This window comes from Bos indicus x Bos taurus, chromosome 11 (genome assembly GCF_003369695.1).
Source record: "Bos indicus x Bos taurus breed Angus x Brahman F1 hybrid chromosome 11, Bos_hybrid_MaternalHap_v2.0, whole genome shotgun sequence".
Classification (NCBI taxonomy): Eukaryota; Metazoa; Chordata; class Mammalia; order Artiodactyla; family Bovidae; genus Bos; species Bos indicus x Bos taurus.
In genome coordinates this window covers 77,808,306-77,827,855 of record NC_040086.1, presented here as the reverse complement: position 1 = coordinate 77,827,855, position 19,550 = coordinate 77,808,306, and the positions used below count along the sequence as shown (strand labels likewise).

The following is a 19,550-nucleotide window of genomic DNA, read 5'->3' as shown; positions in this document are numbered from 1 at the left end:
CAAATGCTATTCAGTTCGGAGAAGGCAATGGCAACCCACTCCAGTGTTCTTGCCTGGAGAATCCCAGGGATGGTGGAGCCTGGTGGGCTGCCTGCCGTCTATGGAGTCGCACAGAGTCGGACACGACTGAAGAGACTTAGCAGCAAGCAGCTTTTCAGTTACAGGGAACTTGCTACTTAAAGAGTACTTTCAACGAAAACTTCAAAATAATTCATATTGTTTTCTGCTTCAAGGACCATATATGAAACTCAGCAAAATTGCAGATAGCCTTAACAACTGATTTGGCTATTCTTGTTTTAACTCTTAAACATCTCATTCTGAGAAAAGTAGATGACCAAATTTGCTAAAGGTCAGCAATTTCAACAGATAAACTACCACTAAGCAGGGAATATGACCTTAGAAGTTTATATTACCCTGTCTACATTTCATATAAAATTTTCTGTGATTAGAAGACAGGTTACAAAGTTTTTAAATCTATTGCACTATTTGATTGCTGAATACACTATTTGATTACTGAATACATGATATTAACAAAACTTTAATAGTTACCTTCAAATTAACTAATTTCCCAGAGCTCATAGCTGTCATTAAGACGTTTTGGCGCCCTTTTCTTAGGGAAAAAAATAAGCCAGTTCAAAAATGAAGAGGTACAGAGAAGAAAACCATTTGTTCGTCAAACCCTAATAAAAATACAGAATACTACTTTATACCCAAGAAGTTCCATATCAATCTAAATATTATAAGAGTAAAGATTAAATAAGAAATCATTAACATGGCAGGAGGAGAAGGGGACGACAGAGGATGAGATGGCTGGATGGCATCACTGACTCGATGGACATGAGTCTCAGTGAACTCCGGGAGTTGGCGATGGACAGGGAGGCCTGGCGTGCTGTGATTCATTGGGTCGCAAAGAGTCGGACACGACTGAGTGACTGATCTGATCTGATCTGATTGTAAACATTTACTCAAAGAAGAAAAACAAAGGAAACAAGAAAGGAAACAACTAGTTTCTAACTAAACTAGTTAGCTAGCTCCAGGTAGACGAACAATGTAAGACTGGAAATATTTCATCTTCTTTTACTGGGAGTGAACTATCTCAAAATAAGAGACTGACTTCTATCATAGAGAATAATTTAAAACACAACTACTGGTAGAAGATTTTTTCTTTTAACTCTATAAATTAATGTAAATACTTCATTTAATATTCAATGCTGAACATAAAGCCCAGAATTTGACATAGTTTTTTGCATTTCAAAATAAAAACCACTAATCTTAAAGTTGTTCTCTTTGCTTGTTCTTTTCCACTTGCTTCTCTGACCAGTGTTTTAAGTGCTTTTAACAAGTTATGGTCAAGGAGGAGTACCAATCTGCAGGGACTCCAAATGGCTAAAGACAGTAATATAGGATCAAAAAAAGGTATAAAAAGTGTTATCTTCCAGACTACAATGGACTGAAACATATCAACAATCCTAAAAGCTATCAATTTACACTACAATTACCTACAGTGTATGATGATTTAAACACAAAAACAAAAAACCCCTACAAGTCACCTTCAGAAGTTGCTAAGGCATCAACTTATTAAGTTACAAAATACAGGGGAAAAAATTAAGCATTATCCTGATTCCTATATGAACTATGTATTTCAGGGTTAACCTCACAATCAATGAAAGTTCTTTTCCACAGAAAAATTCCAGCTAACCAATGCAAAAGGAGTGACAGAGTTAGAAAATCACAATTTTGCAATCTCTGAAGAAATATTCAGGTGATGATGAAAGGTTGCTAAGCTGTTAAGTGGATCTGGCTGATGGAAACAACCAGATCATGGAAACAACCTTACATGGAAACAACCAGATATATGTCTCCTGATATGGTGCAGCAGAACTATATAACCAAATAACAAAGCAAACAACAAGATCAAAGCACTAAATTTAATTCCATTTTATAGAAAATTCAGAGAACAGAGGAACGCATTAAATACCATGAGGAAGAATTCATCAAAGTCAAGAATGTGGGATATTCAATAGGACAAAGTTTCTTTCACAAATATATGTAGAGAAGAAGAAGAAAAAAAAGAGGATGGAAAAATGGTTCCATATCAAAAGACATATCAAACAAATAAAGGACCTTATTTGGACCTTGAGCTAAACACAACAACTGTAAAAAGACATTTAAGTCAATTAGGGAAACTAGAGTAATGAGAATTATAAATGTTAAAAGGTATGATTTTGATATTGTGGCTATAAATGTTTTTTAAAAAGGAATCTCTTAGAAATTTCACATTATAATATGGAATATAAAATTACTTTTTCACGTTTCTGACTTCAGTATATTTAAAAAGGCTGCAAATCTTAACAAAAATGTTTTAGGTTATAAAAATATGGAACAACCAAAATCTATCAGTTGAAATACTGATTGTTCAATCACAAAGTGACTACTAGTCATCCTACTAAAAATATTTATGTTGATGAAATTACAACTATTTTTTTTTTGAAATTACAACTATTTTTAAAAAATGAAATATCTCCTTGAAAACCAGAAGCACACAATGTTATTAGCTTTTTCTGTGAATCGTCTTAACATCTCATAAGAAAATCAACTGGAACTAATTAATTCCAGTCAATTTTAATGAAATGGAAAATTTATCTCTATTTTATAGTATTATATTCTTAGTGTGTGACCACAGTAAGATTATTCTTTAAATGGCTATGCAAATTCATTCCTTAGGTATTTTATAAATCAGCAGCCTTGATAGCCTAATTTATGGCATAATCCACTTCAGGAATACACAATTTAAAATATATTTTTTAGACCAGAGAGGATGTAAGTCTTGCATCATGAGTCAATGATATGAAAGTGAAGGACAGATTATTTTCATGAACACTATGTGAAGAGCAAATTTATGAAATCTACTGAATTATTTCAACTTGGCAGGGTCTATTTCTTCTTACCAAACAAGGCTGCTAGTTATAATATGACTAAAGCTAAAAGAAACTAGGGAATCTCAAAAGAAAAAAATCTACAGACAATTTCAATCAGAGGTGTATTAAAAAATACCAGATTTCAAGGTGAAGCTAACCTAAGGAGTTAAGCTTATACTGTGGGTACAAAAGTATTAGAGTACAATGTAGAACTCCTGGCCCACACGATTACGTCTCATAACTGACTAGAATTCATTCCATAAGCATTTATATGCCTGGATTCTTTATAGTAAAAAAAAATCTAGATTGTGGTTTAACTAGAGACATCTAAAAGGTCATTATAATCCATTTTCTAAGCAAGTTATGTAGAATAATAATGCCATTTACACAGGCACTAAAGCACAACATAAGCAGTTAACAGTTGACAGAAACCTGATCTGAAACTTACCTATGAAAAAAATGACAGGACATGACAAATATAATCTTAACGAATAAAACACAAAACTCTTATGAAATGTCTATTCTTAGGTATGTTTTGCTCCAAATGTTGGTGTCAATTTCAAAGTCTCAAAGGCATGTTTTAAATGGGAGCAGTAGGAGTGGGTCTGAACAGAAATAATAAAAATCAAGAACTGAATAGTTACTATGACTGAGAAAAGATAAATGAAGGAAGGCGGTAGACTAAAAACTGGTTAAGTTTACACAAACAGTGCTACAAAGCAGGTCTGAGGACCCCACTCAAATAAATTAATTGGTTGCATATAGTTAATATCCCCAAAAGAGCAAAGGCTCAGAACTGGGGTGGAGGACCAGTCTTTTTAAAAAAGAAATCTAGCCCACTTTGTAATAGCATAAACCTAAATGATGATCACTGTTAAAAATTCCTTTGTTACATGGACACTTAACTACATTACTAAGCTTTTGGGAAAAACAGCTATAGCCTTATGACTGGGTGAGGGGCTCAAACATAATCACTAACTTATATTTGCTTACAAAAGCAAGCATTACTTTTTAACTCACAAGCTGATTAATATCTTTCCAAGCATATATAAAAATCAGCAATAGAACTCCTCAATTTTAAGTTGAAATGACTAAAATCAGAAATATCCAAAACCTAATTTTAATAAAATACTTTGAAGAGACAGAGATTCGTACACAGCCTCTGATATCCAAAAACCCCTCAAAATATCCTGTTAACTACATGGATAAATACTTCTTGGAGCAGGAAAAAGGTAACCACCAATTCAAATAATACTGGGTTGGGGGCAATTTTAATATACAGATATAAACCAAAGTTCTAAATGTCCCAACTATAAGGGTACATAAAGCCTAGAACATTTTTTCTTAAACCACATATTCAAAAGTAACAGAAGTACATGGACCAAACCCATACATAGTAAGATTCTCTAACTCACAAACATACTCAATTCATATACCCTGATATAACCCTTTGGTAAAAGGCCAAGCAAAGACCATCATACTAAACTAAATTATTTAAAGTTTAATTTAACTATGTGACTAACATTTTGCTTTTGGTGTGCACAAACTTTTGATGGTGAAATTTATTTCACTATCACATATAAATAACTGACTTTTCAGATGAACTAAAACACACACAAATCAAAAGCACAGACGAGAAAAAACACACCACTGTATTTCATAAAAGGAATAAAAAATACAATAGGGGTCTTTACCTTACTGTACATCAGACCCTCACTTTGAATTTTCACAAAAGTAGAACTTTTTCAAAAGGATAATATCTAAAAGCAAAAGCAATTTGGCATGTTTTATCCAACATTAAATATTTTACACATATCATAAAACATACACACAAACACACTTACATGTATACATACGAATAAAAAGGGTTTTGGTTTTTTTTTTTACCTAAATGCAAACTGGATGAGGATCCATGTGATGAAAGTGATGGCGGTGGCGTAAGTGAATGTCCTGGAGTTTGGCTTGGCAGAGGCATGCCTATTGGACTTGGAGAGGAGGAAAATCCCAGACTATTGTAAAATGGTTGCCCTATGGGTGCTAGGCTGCTACTAGATCTTTTGTACAAGTCAGAGCTAGTAGATAGAGACTCTCTCCTTGTGGCACTACTACTTGCAGAACTGCCAACTGAAGAAGAAATAAAAAAAACCCTAATTACATACAGTGTTAACTGAATAAAACCTATCCCCAACTCTTGCTGGGAAATAACAGAGTGATCACAATAATTATTTTTAGAAACATAACAGAGAAGATAATTACTGTGATAACTATATATACTGTGATAACTATATATACTAACTTATTAATCATAAAAGGGTATAAATGCACCCCAGGAAAATGACCAAATATTTAAGAGCAGTCATATGTTCATTATTTCACACATATTTACCACTGACACATATGATTTCTGTGCTTTAATACCCTGGTATGATTTATAAACCCTGAAATTTTAAGTTGTCTGCTATGCTAGAGATTAAATTCCATTAAGGTTATATTTTGGTAGTATCCTAACCTTTGGAACCAAGTTCTTAGACTTCAACCCAATGCCAAGAAAAGAATATTAATAAACAGAATATTAATACATTTCCCTTGCCATTCACATTTGATTTGGGTTCCAGCTTGTGTTCAAACCACAGTCCTTTAAGTCCATATTGGCCCGAATATTAGTCAGCTGTGAAATACAGTGGCAGCTTATTCCTCAGTACTTTTCACACTACACATTCTCCTGATTCTTCAACAGCTAAATTACAAAATACATATGGAAAAACCAAACTTTAACTGCTAGCTCTCTGTTTTCAACCAAAGACATGCATTCACTTACCCCTCAAGATCTTCCATTCTTAAGATGATAGTCTGGCCTTGTAAACTGCTTACTCAGGTAAAGATATTACATTCCTTACTGTACTACATAACAATTTTTTGTTTTTCACTTAATCCCCAATTCAATTATTAACTTTCTAGTCCTTTTTACCCCTTTATATTTTATAAAATCATAAAAGAATGGTAGGTTCACATTACCATGTAGCTATGCAACCCGAGATCTGGCTATTAATCAACATATATTTGGATAATCAAATTATTTACAAAGTGTTTTTAAAAGGGTTGTCCAAAACTCCGAATTCTCAAGTCTCACTTATAGCCTGTATTTTCAAGTACGTTTTTTTTTTAACTATCTCTAAGCCTTTTAAACTAAATCCTTTTATAGTCAAGATAATATATTACATTTTTTAACCTATAAAGTTTTTAAAGGACAAGCTCTATATTCGGACCAATATGGTTAATTCTTTTAAAGAAAATTTTAAGAGGTCAATTATAAATAGGTCATAAGGGTATAGATTAAAGAGAAAAATTAAGCAGAGCACATGATGGTAGACCAAGGTAAGCTTATTAATACAGACAGAAAACTTAATTACACTGGTTTTACCAAAACAAAAATCCTATAAAGGAAAAATACCAGGCTTATACCACTGTATTAAGCAAAATATTAAATAAACAGTATTCAACCTTTTAAACCAGTGAATGTGGTTTCTGAAGGACTGATCAGGTTTTAATGAAATTCTCACTTTTTAAGATATATTATAGGGAAATACTAAGTAACTATATGCATTTTTAATACAACAAATAAATACTACTGTAAGAATGGTTTTGGCAAAATTGTCAATGTATGCTATATTAACTATGCTAATTTAAAAGGACACTGTCAAAGTGATTTTTCTAAAACATGGCTACATTTGTAATTTCTATTTATTTCAGAAAACATTTAACTGACAAGGAAAAAGACAAAAGCCCTCTAAATGAGAGCAGCAGCACTATCATTCCCCTGGCAAATCATCAAAGAAACCATAGTTTTGACACATGCAATATCATTTTCCTCTAAAAAGGAAAAGCCAAGCAAAACATTTAAAAGTAATTCAGAAACAGCTTTATTTTAAACGTAAACAAGCTGGCTTCTTAAATTTTACTATCTGCCTAAACTATCTGCAACAGTATGACTATAAAACAGAAAACAAAATATCCCTAAAATATTTAAGAGGCTAGACAACAACAATGGAGTCACTAATCAAATATCAATTGTGGATAAAATGTTAAATCACGAACTTTCAACTGTAAAAGAAAATTTTAAATAACAGGTTGTAGAAATGGTGATTTAATCTCTATATTACAATGGCTAAACTTCCTGGCGATTTGAGTTATAAACCAGGGTATTTAACTAACACTGTTAAAGTATTAATAATTTCACCATATGGGTAAGAGAGTGACTGTGTACATGGTACTGTATATGTACATGGGCATATAAGCATATTTCAGATTTCATATAGGGATGCAATTGCCATAATGTGAAACGGTAATGGGTAGATTTCGAAGGGTATGTAAGTGCAGCACTTCCACTCACAAAATGTCCAAGAGGAGGGAGATGGTAGGTTTTTTACTGGTATTTAGGGATAGCAATTGTTAATGTCCTCTGAAGCAAGGTGAAACAGAGGTACCCCAAGCTGGAAATCAGAATGGAGTAAAGCAATGCTCATAAAGAAGGGAGAATGAAGATGATAATTTTTTGGCAGAGGCATCTGCAGGGGACAACTACAGAGAACAAAATGTTGATGACTAATCAGCTCCTGAATACAGCAGGAAGGGTCTTAACAAATAAAGAAACAGGGGAATTTGGGAGTATACCAGACTATCAGTGACATTTTATTATTACAAAGGGAACAGGATATTTATCTTTTCTCTATTTTTCCTGTATTATTTTCGGCCTACAAATCTACAGAAACTAGTTATTTCCACAAAAGTTTTTTTTTAATTATCTGTTCTTTTGATTTGCTTCAGCAATCTAGGATTATCTGGGGCAACTGCTTGTCAACTGTTAGAAACAAAAAATGAGTCTATGAGAGTGCCTGGGCTACATATTAAAATAGTAAGCTCCAAAAGTAATCAAACAGATCAAATAGGAAAATTAAAAGACTGAATAGTCTCTATGTTCACTAGATTTTTCCTGAGAAGTTCCCATGCCCATTCTTTAGGCAATTTTTTTATTAGGTAAATACGATATTTCCTTTTTGTATCTCATTATATCAAAAAAGAACTATGCACCTAAAAGTTAATAGGTGTTCTGGACCATCCCTATTAAAAACCTTCAAAGAGTTAAGAAGATACTTTCTTAGAAAACTGGCAAAAATAGTTAGTAATGACTGGCATGTGTTAGTTTGGCCATTTTTTCACACCAGAAAAGAATATAATTTCATGTGGCAGGAAAACAGACGAGAAGCAGATTTTAAGACTCAAGGACACCAGAGAAATAAAACATTTCTTGAGGTGTGAATAAATGTCCCTTATAAAGAAAAGGCTGTCCAATTATACCAAGAGAATGAGAGTAAGCTGTTTTTCCCCTAACGTTTCCTGAACACTCTGGAAACACCAGAGACTAATAATACATGTGTCAACAGGGTGTCAAGGTGGGCCTCTTCTGATTTCAGCTCTTTCTCAGTTACAAAATCAGCTTCTATGGGTACATTATTTATTTTGTGAAGCTATTTAAAATTTGGATTTCTTAAGTATTATGCATAAAACTAGGATACGAGGTAGGGGAGTCTTTTTAAATGTATTTTTAGTGATAAAGGCTAAGTTGTTTAACCTAAAATAAAGATAGGCATCCTTATCATAGGGGCTTCTGTTTAGAACATTTCATTATATTTTATTTTTATATATTATACCAAATAGGGACCATAAATATTCATTAACATTTAATCAGAATAAATCATCTGATGAGCACAGATAATTATTATTTTAAAATATCAGAAACTTAAGATGGCAAAGTTTTTACTGCCTCTAACATTAATATTATAGGGAAAAGGGAAGAGCTAGTAACAAGCATATTTATTAGCCCAAACAAATCTTACTAAAACAAAAATTACAGTAGTATAATTCTTAAGGCCAGGGGAAAATATATTATATTTGAGTAAAGAATGGGCTGCTTGAAATGGGTTAAACATTCATAAACACTGCAAGAGGTTTCCTTCTGTCTACAAAACTAAACCAATAAACCTGTCCTTTCTACACTACTAGCTATTGTTCATATTAATATTAAAAACAAATACATGTACCTCATGTCCACTTAGCAGAGTACACTAATCTTAAAAAGAAACTTACCTGATGAACCAAATCCACTGAGGGCTGAGCCTATAGCAGCACCCAAAGAGCTACTGCTTCCAAAGCCAAGAGATGTACTTCCAGGCTGGCCAGGTCCGTGAGAAAATAAAGAACTGCTCTGGGAGCTATTAGTCAGAGAAGTGCTCCCATAAAATGAATTAGACTGCAGATTAGTGCTTGGCTGCTGCTGCTGCTGCTGCTGCGGTGGTGGCTGAGTGCCAATTGGCCGGAACAGACCATTTGTGCTGCCTGTGAGACTATTTGCAGTTCCTCCAGCTGCTGCTGCCGCTGCTATAAAATAAATTTCAGACACTTCTTAAAACTACCCAGAAAACCATTTTCTATTTTTAAAATATCTCAAACACCACCAGAAAATTATTACCCCAGAAAATGTCAGTTACACTTACCAGCTTGTGCTGCTGCTGAACTAATTAAAACAGGTGTTGGAGCCATTAATCGAACTGGAGCTCCAAGGCCAGTTCTTGCCCCAGGGCCAACCACTAAGGCACCGGTCTGATCATAATAGGCAGTTGGAGCTAGTACTTGATAGCCTAGATAATAGCAAAATAAATGTTTACCAATGAAAACATTAATATAGAAAGCATGTTATTTACTTTCTCCCACAGTTGTTTTTATCAACCAGCAAACATAGCTATTTTTATTGTGAATATAAAACCATTAGTTACTATATAAAAAACAAACACATCTGAGAAAGTATTACTAAGTAAAAGAAAATCTAACAAAGCCTAAATAAATGTTTTCCCTAAATTTTGACAGCAATGCCTCTTGCTTATGGACCACGGAATGATGAGACATAGTCTTTGCTTTTGAAACTGTAAGTAATCAAGGGCTGATGCTTGAAAATTATTACCACCAATTAGTTCTCCTGAGAGGAGAATGGATAAAGACTAAGGGAAGTGAGGGAAAACAGTAGGCAATTTTAGTAAATTTCTAAACCAAGTGCCTCATTGATAGCATTCCCTTAGATTTTCATTTGCAAGCAATCCTTTAAAGATAAAATCATGATATAAACAGGTAACTTAAAATCATAAAGTTTAACAGTCAATTTGTAAAGGTTCTCAAAAGCTAGAGTCTGAATAAAAATAACTTAGGCATTCGTTGTATTACAGCCTTGACCACAAGGGAGGTGACAATTTGCACTGTTCAGAATTATAGGAAGAGTAGTTTCTCTCTTCACAGACTTTCTCAGTTCTTCATCTGAACCACAGAACAGAAAAGTGACTTTTTTGCCAATTTTCTCAAAGATGATCCAAAATAACAAATACCACTCAAGATGCATGGGCAGAAGTTATCTATCTCTCTATATATCTACCTCTCCCTATATATAGATATACATACATACATACAGTGGATACTTTAAGGCAACAGGTTTATTCTCTCCCAGGACTCAGGTTGAGAAAGGCTGTCTTATATAGTAACAAAGACTCAGGCTCAAAAGTGTGAGGACCACGTGCAAAAATGTACTAGCAACCTCGGATATTTTAAAATTTAACCACCACCTTCTAAACTAGGATCAAAACTTTCACATGTAAAGGCTGTTTTAATAAAATGCAGTAACTCTGATTCACAATTGCAGCTTTATTACAATGGATATGAATTAGGAGGACCAGCCAAATGAAGGGCTGCACAGGGCAAAATATAGGAGGGAATGACCTCTCCTCTCAGGAGAACTAATTGGTAATAATTTTCAAAGACCTCTCCTCATACAATGAACATAATAATTTGAGAAGGTTATCAGATATCCAACTGTAACTGTCATATAGAATATGCAAGTCTGGAGTTTAATAGAGAAGTTCAGGTTGGATTTATAAATAAGGGAGTGGTCAATATAAGCATGTTATTAGCTGCTAAAAATAATCCAACCACCAAGAAAATAAAAGGGTAGGGTACTTCACATTAAGAGGCTGGAGAGAGGAGGAACCAAGGAAAAGACTGAGAGGAAACAGCCAGGAAGAAATAAACCAAATCGGAACACAGGGGTCTCCTGGAGGCCAAAGAAAAAAGAATTTGAATGAAGACTGAGCGATTAACAATGAGAAATGCTGCTAAAAGGCATTAAGAGTTGAGAACCAGACTAATGAATTTAACAATATGGAAGTCATTCTGGTAAGGATGATAGTCACTGTGGTGAGTTTAGTAAAGAATGGAAGAACTGTAACAAGTACAGAAATGCTTTTGAATTTTGCTATAAAAAGGACCAGAGGGGAGCTACAGAAAAGGGGCTGAGAATAAATTTTTTCTTTACCAGAAAATGTTCTTGTTTAGCAGAACATTATACTTCTTAAGTGTTTAAAACATTTATTATTGTGAAATAAAACATAAAAAGTGCAAAAATCAAAAGTACATTATAATGATTACAACACAAAAAAGTATAACCTCCATGCAAGTCAAGAATAGAAATAGAAAACTGCCTGGCACCCACCTCTTGTAAGTCCCTGCTCTACCACAATCTTCTCTTTCCTTTTGTTGTTTAATCGCTAGGTCATGTCCGACTCTTTGTGACCCCATGGACTTGTAGCCCGCCAGGCTCCTCTGTCCATGGGATTTCCCAGGCAAGAATACTGGAGTGGGTTGCTATTTCCTTCTCCATTTCTCCAGGGGATCTTCAGAGTTACACAACATCCTACTTTCCATAAATGGTCTCTCTCTAAACAATTATTTGGTTTGAATTATTTAAAAAATTTTACATACAATTCATCCATGTTGTTATAGTAGACTTTGTTTCCATTTTCACTATTGTGTAGCACCTCACTAAACAAATACCATGATAAATTTATCCATTCTACATTTACACTGTTCCCAGTTTGGGACCACTGCCAACAGTACTGCCATAAACATTTTCTTATGTGTATACTGGTGTATTCTGTGTACATATTTCTCTAACCTAAGATGTATAGCAGCTGACACCCTGAGTTAAAGGGTATGTGTATTTTCAAACTTTGGTAATAATGCCAAACTGCCTTCAAAGTGGTTGTGTAAATTTACACACTTAACCACCTTGGTATTAAGAGTTCCCATTGCTCCATGACTTTAAAAATACTTGATGAACTATCAGACTTTTAAAAACTGGCCAATCTGAAAGACAGGCAGAAGCATTCGGTTGCGGTTTTGACTTTCTTTCCTCAGAAGGAAGCTGGGTGTCCTTTCATATGCTAATTGTGCCTCTGCATTTCCTCTTGGGAAAACAACTCCTCAAAGTTTCTCTCACCCATTTTCCTACTGGCTGTATTTTGTTATTGATTTATTTTTAATTTATTTATTCTGTAAAATAATTTTATTTTTGGCTGTGCTGGGTCTTTGCTGCTGCAAGAGCTTTTCTCTAGTGGTGTGAGGCTTTTTCTTTGCAGTGGCTTCTGTTGAGGAGCATGAGCTCTATGGCATGAGGTCTTCAGGAGCTGCAGCTCAAGGGCTCAATGGCTGTGCCTCCCAGTTTCTACAACACAGGCTCAGCATCTGTGGTGCACGGAGTTGAGGCGCTCCGAGGCATATGGGATCTTCCCGGATGAGGGATTGAACTAGTGTCTCTTACACTGGCAGGCAGATTCTTTACCACTGAGACACCAGAGAAGCTCTCTTATTGATTTATAATTCCTTATGTATGCTGTAATTCAAGTGTTCCACAGTTTCCTTTTCCATTCCTAGCCTGACCTGTCATTCTCTTTCTGGTGACTTTTGAAGTAATGGGTTCAAATTTATTATTTCTTTTATTTTCATAACAAAATTTCCCTATATTATCTTCTAATAACCTTTAAAATTCCACCTTCCCACACAGGTCTAAAATCTAAAACGTAAATGATTAATGAACACAGGGTATGTCACAGATCCCAATTTGAACAATTTGTTGCTTAAAGAATCAATTTTCTTTCTTTCACCTTATTTATAAAACAAGTTCTTCCCCCTTATTGTTTTTTGCTGTTTTTTTTTTTTTTTTTTGCTACTAATTAGGTAGGTGTCGATTCCTTTTGGGATCTCATTTTTGGGGTCTCTATGTCTCTCCGTGGAGTAATTCCACTGCAGCTTTAGAGTAAAATTTTACCCTAGAGTATAAGTCAGAATAGACCAAGTCCTTTTACTCATTTTTGTCCTTTAGTAAGAGTATTGTGGCAAATCTTGACTCGGCATTTTCCTTAAATTTTAGTATCAGCTGTCAAAAAAGGCCACAGTAAAAACCCATTGGGCTCTGATTGGAAATGCATTGAAACTATAGGTTAATATGGGAAGAAGTGACATGTTTAAAGCATTGAGTTGCCCAATGGTATTTAGGTCTCCTTGAACAAAGCTAGTGGAGGTGATGCAATTCCAATTGAGCTATTTCAAATTCTAAAAAGATGATGCTGTGAAAGTGCTGCACTCAACATGCCAGCAAATTTGGAAATCTCAGAAGTGGCCACAGGACGGGAAAATGTCAGTTTTTATTCCAGTCCCAAAGAAGGGCAATGCCGAAGAATGTTTAAGTTCAGTAGTTCAGTTCAGTCCAGTCACTCAGTAGTGTCCGACTCTTTGCGACCTCATGAATCGCAGCACACCAGGCCTCTCTGTCCATCACCAACTCCCGGAGTTCACTGAGACTCACGTCCATCGAGTCAGTGATGCCTTCCAGCCATCTCATCCTCTGTCGTCCCCTTCTCCTCCTGCCCCTAATCCCTCCCAGGATCAGAGTCTTTTCCAGTGAGTCAACGCTTCGCATGAGGAATCCCAGGGCTGATCTCCTTTAGAATGGACTGGTTGGATCTCCTTGCAGTCCAAGGGACTCTCAAGAGTCTTTTCCAACACCACAGTTCAAAAGCATCAATTCTTCGGTGCTCATCTTCCTTCACAGTCCAACTCTCACATCCATACATGACCACTGGAAAAACCATAGCCTTGACTAGATGGACCTTTGTTGGCAAAGTAATGTTTCTGCTTTTCAATATGCTATCTAGGTTGGTCATAACTTTCCTTCCAAGGAGTAAGCGTCTTTTAATTTCAGGGCTGCAATCACCATCTGCAGTGATTTTGGAGCCCAGAAAAATAAAGTCTCACACTGTTTCCACTGTTTCCCCATCTATTTCCCATGAAGTGATGGGACCAGATGCCATGATCTTCGTTTTCTGAATGTTGAGCTTTAAGCCAACTTTTTCACTCTCCTCTTTCACTTTTATCAAGAGGCTTTTTAGTTCCTCTTCACTTTCTGCACAAGGAGGGTGTCATCTGCATATCTGAGGTTACTGCTATTTCTCCTGGCAATCTTGATTCCAGCTTGTGCTTCTTCCAGCCCAGCGTTTCTCATGATGCATGTAAGTTAAATAAGCAGGGTGACAATATACAGCCTTGACGAACTCCTTTACCTATTTGGAACCAGTCTGTTGTTCCATGTCCAGTTCTAACTGTTGCTTCGTGACCTGCATACAAATTTCTCAAGAGGCAGATCAGGTGGTCTGGTATTCCCATCTCTTTCAGAATTTTCCACAGTTTATTGTGATCCACACAGTCAAAGGCTTTGGCATAGTCAATAAAGCAGAAATAGATGTTTTTCTGGAACTCTCTTGCTTTTTCCATGATCCAGCAGATATTGACAATTTGATCTCTGGTTCCTCTGCCTTTTCTAAAACCAGCTTGAACATATGGAAGTTCACAGTTCACGTATTGCTGAAGCCTGGCGTGGAGAATTTTGAGCATTACTTCACTAGTGTGTGAGATGAGTGCAATTGTGCGGTAGTTTGAGCATTCTTTGGCATTGCCTTCCTTTAGGATTGGAATGAAAACTGACCTTTTCCAGTCCTGTGGTCACTGCTGAGTTTTCCAAATTTGCTGACACACTGAGTGCAGCACTTTCACAGCATCATCTTTCAGGATTTGAAATAGCTCAACTGGAATGCCATCACCTCCACTAGCTTTGTTCGTAGGGATGCTTTCTAAGGCCCACTTGACTTCACATTCCAGGATCTCTGGCTCTAGGTGAGTGATCACACCATCATGATTATCTGGGTCATGAAGATCTTTTTTGTACAGTTCTTCTGTGTATTCTTGCCACCTCTCCTTAATATCTTCTGCTATGTTAGGTCCATACCATTTCTGTCCTTTATCCAGCCCATCTTTGCATGAAATGTTCTCTTGGTATCTCTGATTTTCTCGAAGAGATCTCTAGTCTTTTCAGAAGAAAGACTGTTGTTTTCCTCTCTTTCTTTGCATTGATTGCTGAGGAAGGCTTTCTTATCTCTTCTTGCTATTGTTTGGAACTGCATTCAGATGTTTATATCTTTCCTTTTCTCCTTTGCTTTTCACTTCTCTTCTTTTCACAGCTATTTGTAAGGCCTCCCCAGATAGCCATTTTGCTTTTTTGCATTTCTTTTCCATGCGGATGGTCTTGATCCCTGTCTCCTGTACAATGTCATGAACCTCTGTCTATAGTTCATCAGGCACTCTATCAGATCTAGCCCTTTAAATCTATTTCTCACTTCCACTGTATAATCATAAGGGATTTGATTTAGGTCATACCTGAATGGTCTAGTGGTTTTCCCTACTTTCTTCAATTTAAGTCTGAATTTGGCAATAAGGAGTTCATGATCTGAGCTACAGTCAGCTCCTGGTCTTGTTTTTGCTGACTGTATAGAGCTTCTCCATCTTTGGCTGCAAAGAATATAATCAGTCTGATTTTGGTGTTGACCATCTGGTGATGTCCATGTGTAGTCTTCTCTTGTGTTGTTGGAAGAGGGTGTTTGCTATGACCAGTGCGTTCTCTTGGCAAAACTCTATTAGCCTTTGCCCTGCTGCATTCCATATTCCAAGGCCAAATTTGCCTGTTACCCCAGGTGTTTCTTGACTTCTTACTTTTGCATTCCAGTGCCCTGTAATGAAAAGGACATCTTTTTTGGGTGTTAGTTCTAAAAGGTCTTGTAGGTCTTCATAGAACCGTTCAACTTCAGCTTCTTCAGCGTTCCGGGTTGGGGCACAGACTTGGAATACTGTGATACTGAATGGTTTGCCTTGGAAACAAACGAACAGAGATCATTCTGTCATTTTTGAGATTGCATCCAAGTACTGCATTTCGGACTCTTTTGTTGACCATGATGGCTATTCCATTTCTTCTAAGGGATTCCTGCCAGCAGTAGTAGATATAATGGTCATCTGAATTAAATTCACTCATTCCAGTCCATTTTAGTTTGCTGATTCCTAGAATGTCGACATTCACTCTTGCCATCTCCTGTTTGACCACTTCCAATTTGCTTTGATTCATGGACCTGACATTCCAGGTTCCTATGCAATATTGCTCTTTACAGCATCGGACCTTGCTTCTATCATCAGTCACATCCAGAACTGGGCATTGTTTTTGCTTTGGCTCCATCCCTTCATTCTTTCTGGAGTTATCTCTCCACTGATCTCCTGTAGCATATTGGGCACCTGCTGACCTGGGGAGTTCCTCTTTCAGTACCCTATCATTTTGCATGTTCAAACTACTGCACAATTGTGCTCACTGCACACACTAGCAAAGTAATGCTCAACATTCTCCAAGCCATGCTTCAACAGTATGTGAACCATGAACTTCCAGACTTTCAAGCTGGATTTAGAAAAGGCAGAAGAACCAGAGATCAAATTGCCAACATCTGTTAGATCGTCTATAAAGCAAGAGAGTTCCAGAAAAACATCTACTTCTGCTTTACTGACTACGCCAAAGCCTTTGACTGTGTGGATCACAATTAACTGTGGAAAATTCTGAAAGAGAAATTTCTCCTGAGAAATCTGTATGGAGGTCAAGAAACACCAGTTAGAACTGGACATGGAACAACAGACTGGTTCCAAACTGAGAAAAGAGTATGTTAAGGCTATATACTGTCACCCTGCTTATTTAACTTATAAACAGAGTACATCATGTGAAATGCTGGCCTGGATGAAGCACAAACTGGAATCAAGACTGCTGGGAGAAATATCAATAACCTCAGATACACAGATGACACCACCCTTATGGCAGAAAGTAAAGAGGAACTAAAGAGCCTCTTGATGAAAGTGAAAGAGGAGAATGAAAAAGTTGGCTTAAAACTCAACATTCAGAAAACTAAGACCATGGCATCTGGTCCCATTATTTCAGGGCAAAAAGATGGGGAAATAATGGAAATGGTGACAGATTTTATTGTTTTGGACTCCAAAATCACTGCAGATGGTGACGGCAGCCATGCAATTAAAAGACGCTTGCTCCTTGTAAGGCAAGTTATGACCAACCTAGATAGCATATTAAAAGGCAGAGATATTACTTAGCCAACAAAGGTCCATATAGTCAGAGCTATGGTTTTTCCAGTAGTCATGTATAGATATGAGAGTTGGACTATAAAGAAAGCTGAGTGCCAAAGAATTGATGCTTTTGAACTGTGGTATTGGAGAAGACTCCTGAGAGTCCCTTGGACAGCAAGGAGAGATCCAACCAGTCCACCCTAAAGGAAATGAGTACTGAATGTTCATTGGAAGGACTGATGCTGAAGCTGAAACTCCAATACTTTGGCTACCTGATGCAAAGAACTGACGGCAGAGGATGAGATATATGGCTGGATGGCATCACCAAGTCAATGGAAGCTCCAGGAGTTGGTGATGGACAGGGAACCCCAGCGTCCTGCACTCCATGGGGTCGCAAAGAGTTGGACACAACTGGGTGAGTGAACTCAACTGAACTTAATGTCTAAACAAAGCTGTTTTCCCAAGGAAACTGTACATTTTTTAAGACTTATTCCTAGGTACTTACTACTGTCAAATTTTACATTTCAAAACATTATAGTGTTGGGAGTTCCCTGGCTGTCCACTGTTTAGGACTTGTGTTTTTATTGCTGTGGGCTTGGTTCAATCCCTGGTGGGGAACTAACCTGACCAAAAAAAAAAAAAAAATGTTATGGCTGACAGTAAAGATTTTATGCTTAATTTCTACATCTGACAACCTTAGCAAAAACACATTAATTCTAATATTGTATCTGCAGATTCAGTTACTATAATCATATATTCTGCAAATGACAATTATTTTTCTCTTTACAAAGCCTTTTCATTTTATTCAAATTTCTCTCATGTTATATAGCACTGGCTAGGATCATTAATACAACATTTAAGAGAAGTATCATTAGCAGAATTCCTTGTCTTTTTCCCAATCCTAGATGGAAAACTTTCAAATACTGAGTATAAATAGGAAGTCTGTCATCCTTTGAAGGTGGGGTGGGTTGTTTAATTCTCTTTGACTTCCCAGCATATTAAATCTTCTGATTCATATCTGTAAGTCAATATATAAATTTATTATAATGTTCCTGCATCTTTTGAGAAATTCTTATGATTTGTCTCTCTTATTTTAATCTTTCAATGTGGAAAATTATACTGTATGAGTTACTAATGCTCATCTTGCATTCTTGGGATAAAATCCAACTTGTTCATGATGTATCATCCTGCTTTATATTGCCAGATCTGGTTTGCTAGTATTTCAGGATTTATAAATCCATGTTCATAAGTCTGATTGGCCTATAATTTTCCTTTTCTGCACGCTTGACAGGTTTTTTTAACATCAAGATTAAGCTAGCACCATAAAATGGCATGGGGAGACCAGTCTTTTTCTATTCTGTACAGTTTTAAAAATTTAAAAACTACTTCTTCCTTGAATGCCTAGTATCATTCACCAAAAAAGTTGTGTTAGACTGGAATTTTCTTGCAAGACTTCTTTTTTATTTTTTTATTTTTTTTGATTAATCAATTGACTTAACAGTAATGAACTTCAGACTTTCTATATATCATTGAATCTTTCTGATAATATTTTTCTCATTATTTGTCCATTTTGTTTACAATTTCCTAACATGAGATTGATTCCTAATATCCTGTTATGATTATTCAATTTTTCTGATATTGGTTATTTATGTCTTGTCTCTTTATCTTTTTTTTTATGAACCTCTAAGAGGTTAATAATTTTATTAGTCTTTTTAAAGAAGCAACTTTTGAGATAACTTGACCCTTTAAATTGTATGTTTGTCATCTATTTCATCTACATCAGTTTCGATCTTTATTATTTCCTTCTATAATTCTTAGAATTTATTCTCTTCATTTTATGGTTCCCAGATAGAAATTTATTTTCTAATGTATGTATTCAAGCCTATATACTCCAGCCATTTTCAGAAACATGGATGGACCTAGAGATTATCATCCTAAGTGAAGTAAGCCAGATAAAGAAAGACAAGGAATCTTAAAAAAAAGATACAAGTGAATTTATGTACAAAACAAAAACAGATCCACAGACATAGAGAACAAACTTACAGTTACAAAAGGGAAAGGAGGGAACAGAGAAGTTTCGGATTAACATATACACCACGTACAAAAAATATAACTAACAAGGACCGACTGTGTTGCACAGAAACTGTACTCAGTATTTTGTAATAGCCTTTAAGAATCTGAAAAGGAATATACACATATAACTGAGCTCTACATCTGAAACTAACAACATTGTAAATCATCTGTACTTCAATTAAAAAGAAA

At 35.8% G+C, this 19,550-nt stretch overlaps 1 protein-coding gene across 12 annotated transcripts in view; it reads right to left on the bottom strand.

Moving 5' to 3' along the window:
* The window catches only part of PUM2 (pumilio RNA binding family member 2), a 116,275-nt gene that overhangs the window by 26,699 nt on the left and 70,026 nt on the right, over positions 1-19,550 (bottom strand). For 7 of the 12 annotated variants that reach the window (XM_027555991.1, XM_027555990.1, XM_027555996.1 and 4 more), the window contains 3 exons: positions 9,470-9,613; positions 9,063-9,353; positions 4,806-5,042 (listed from right to left, as the gene is read on the bottom strand). In XM_027555991.1, the coding sequence (XP_027411792.1) occupies positions 4,806-5,042; positions 9,063-9,353; positions 9,470-9,613 (672 nt within the window). The remainder of the gene's footprint in view (positions 1-4,805; positions 5,043-9,062; positions 9,354-9,469; positions 9,614-19,550) is intronic. The other 5 variants (XM_027555997.1, XM_027555999.1, XM_027555998.1 and 2 more) reach the window with 1 other exon arrangement.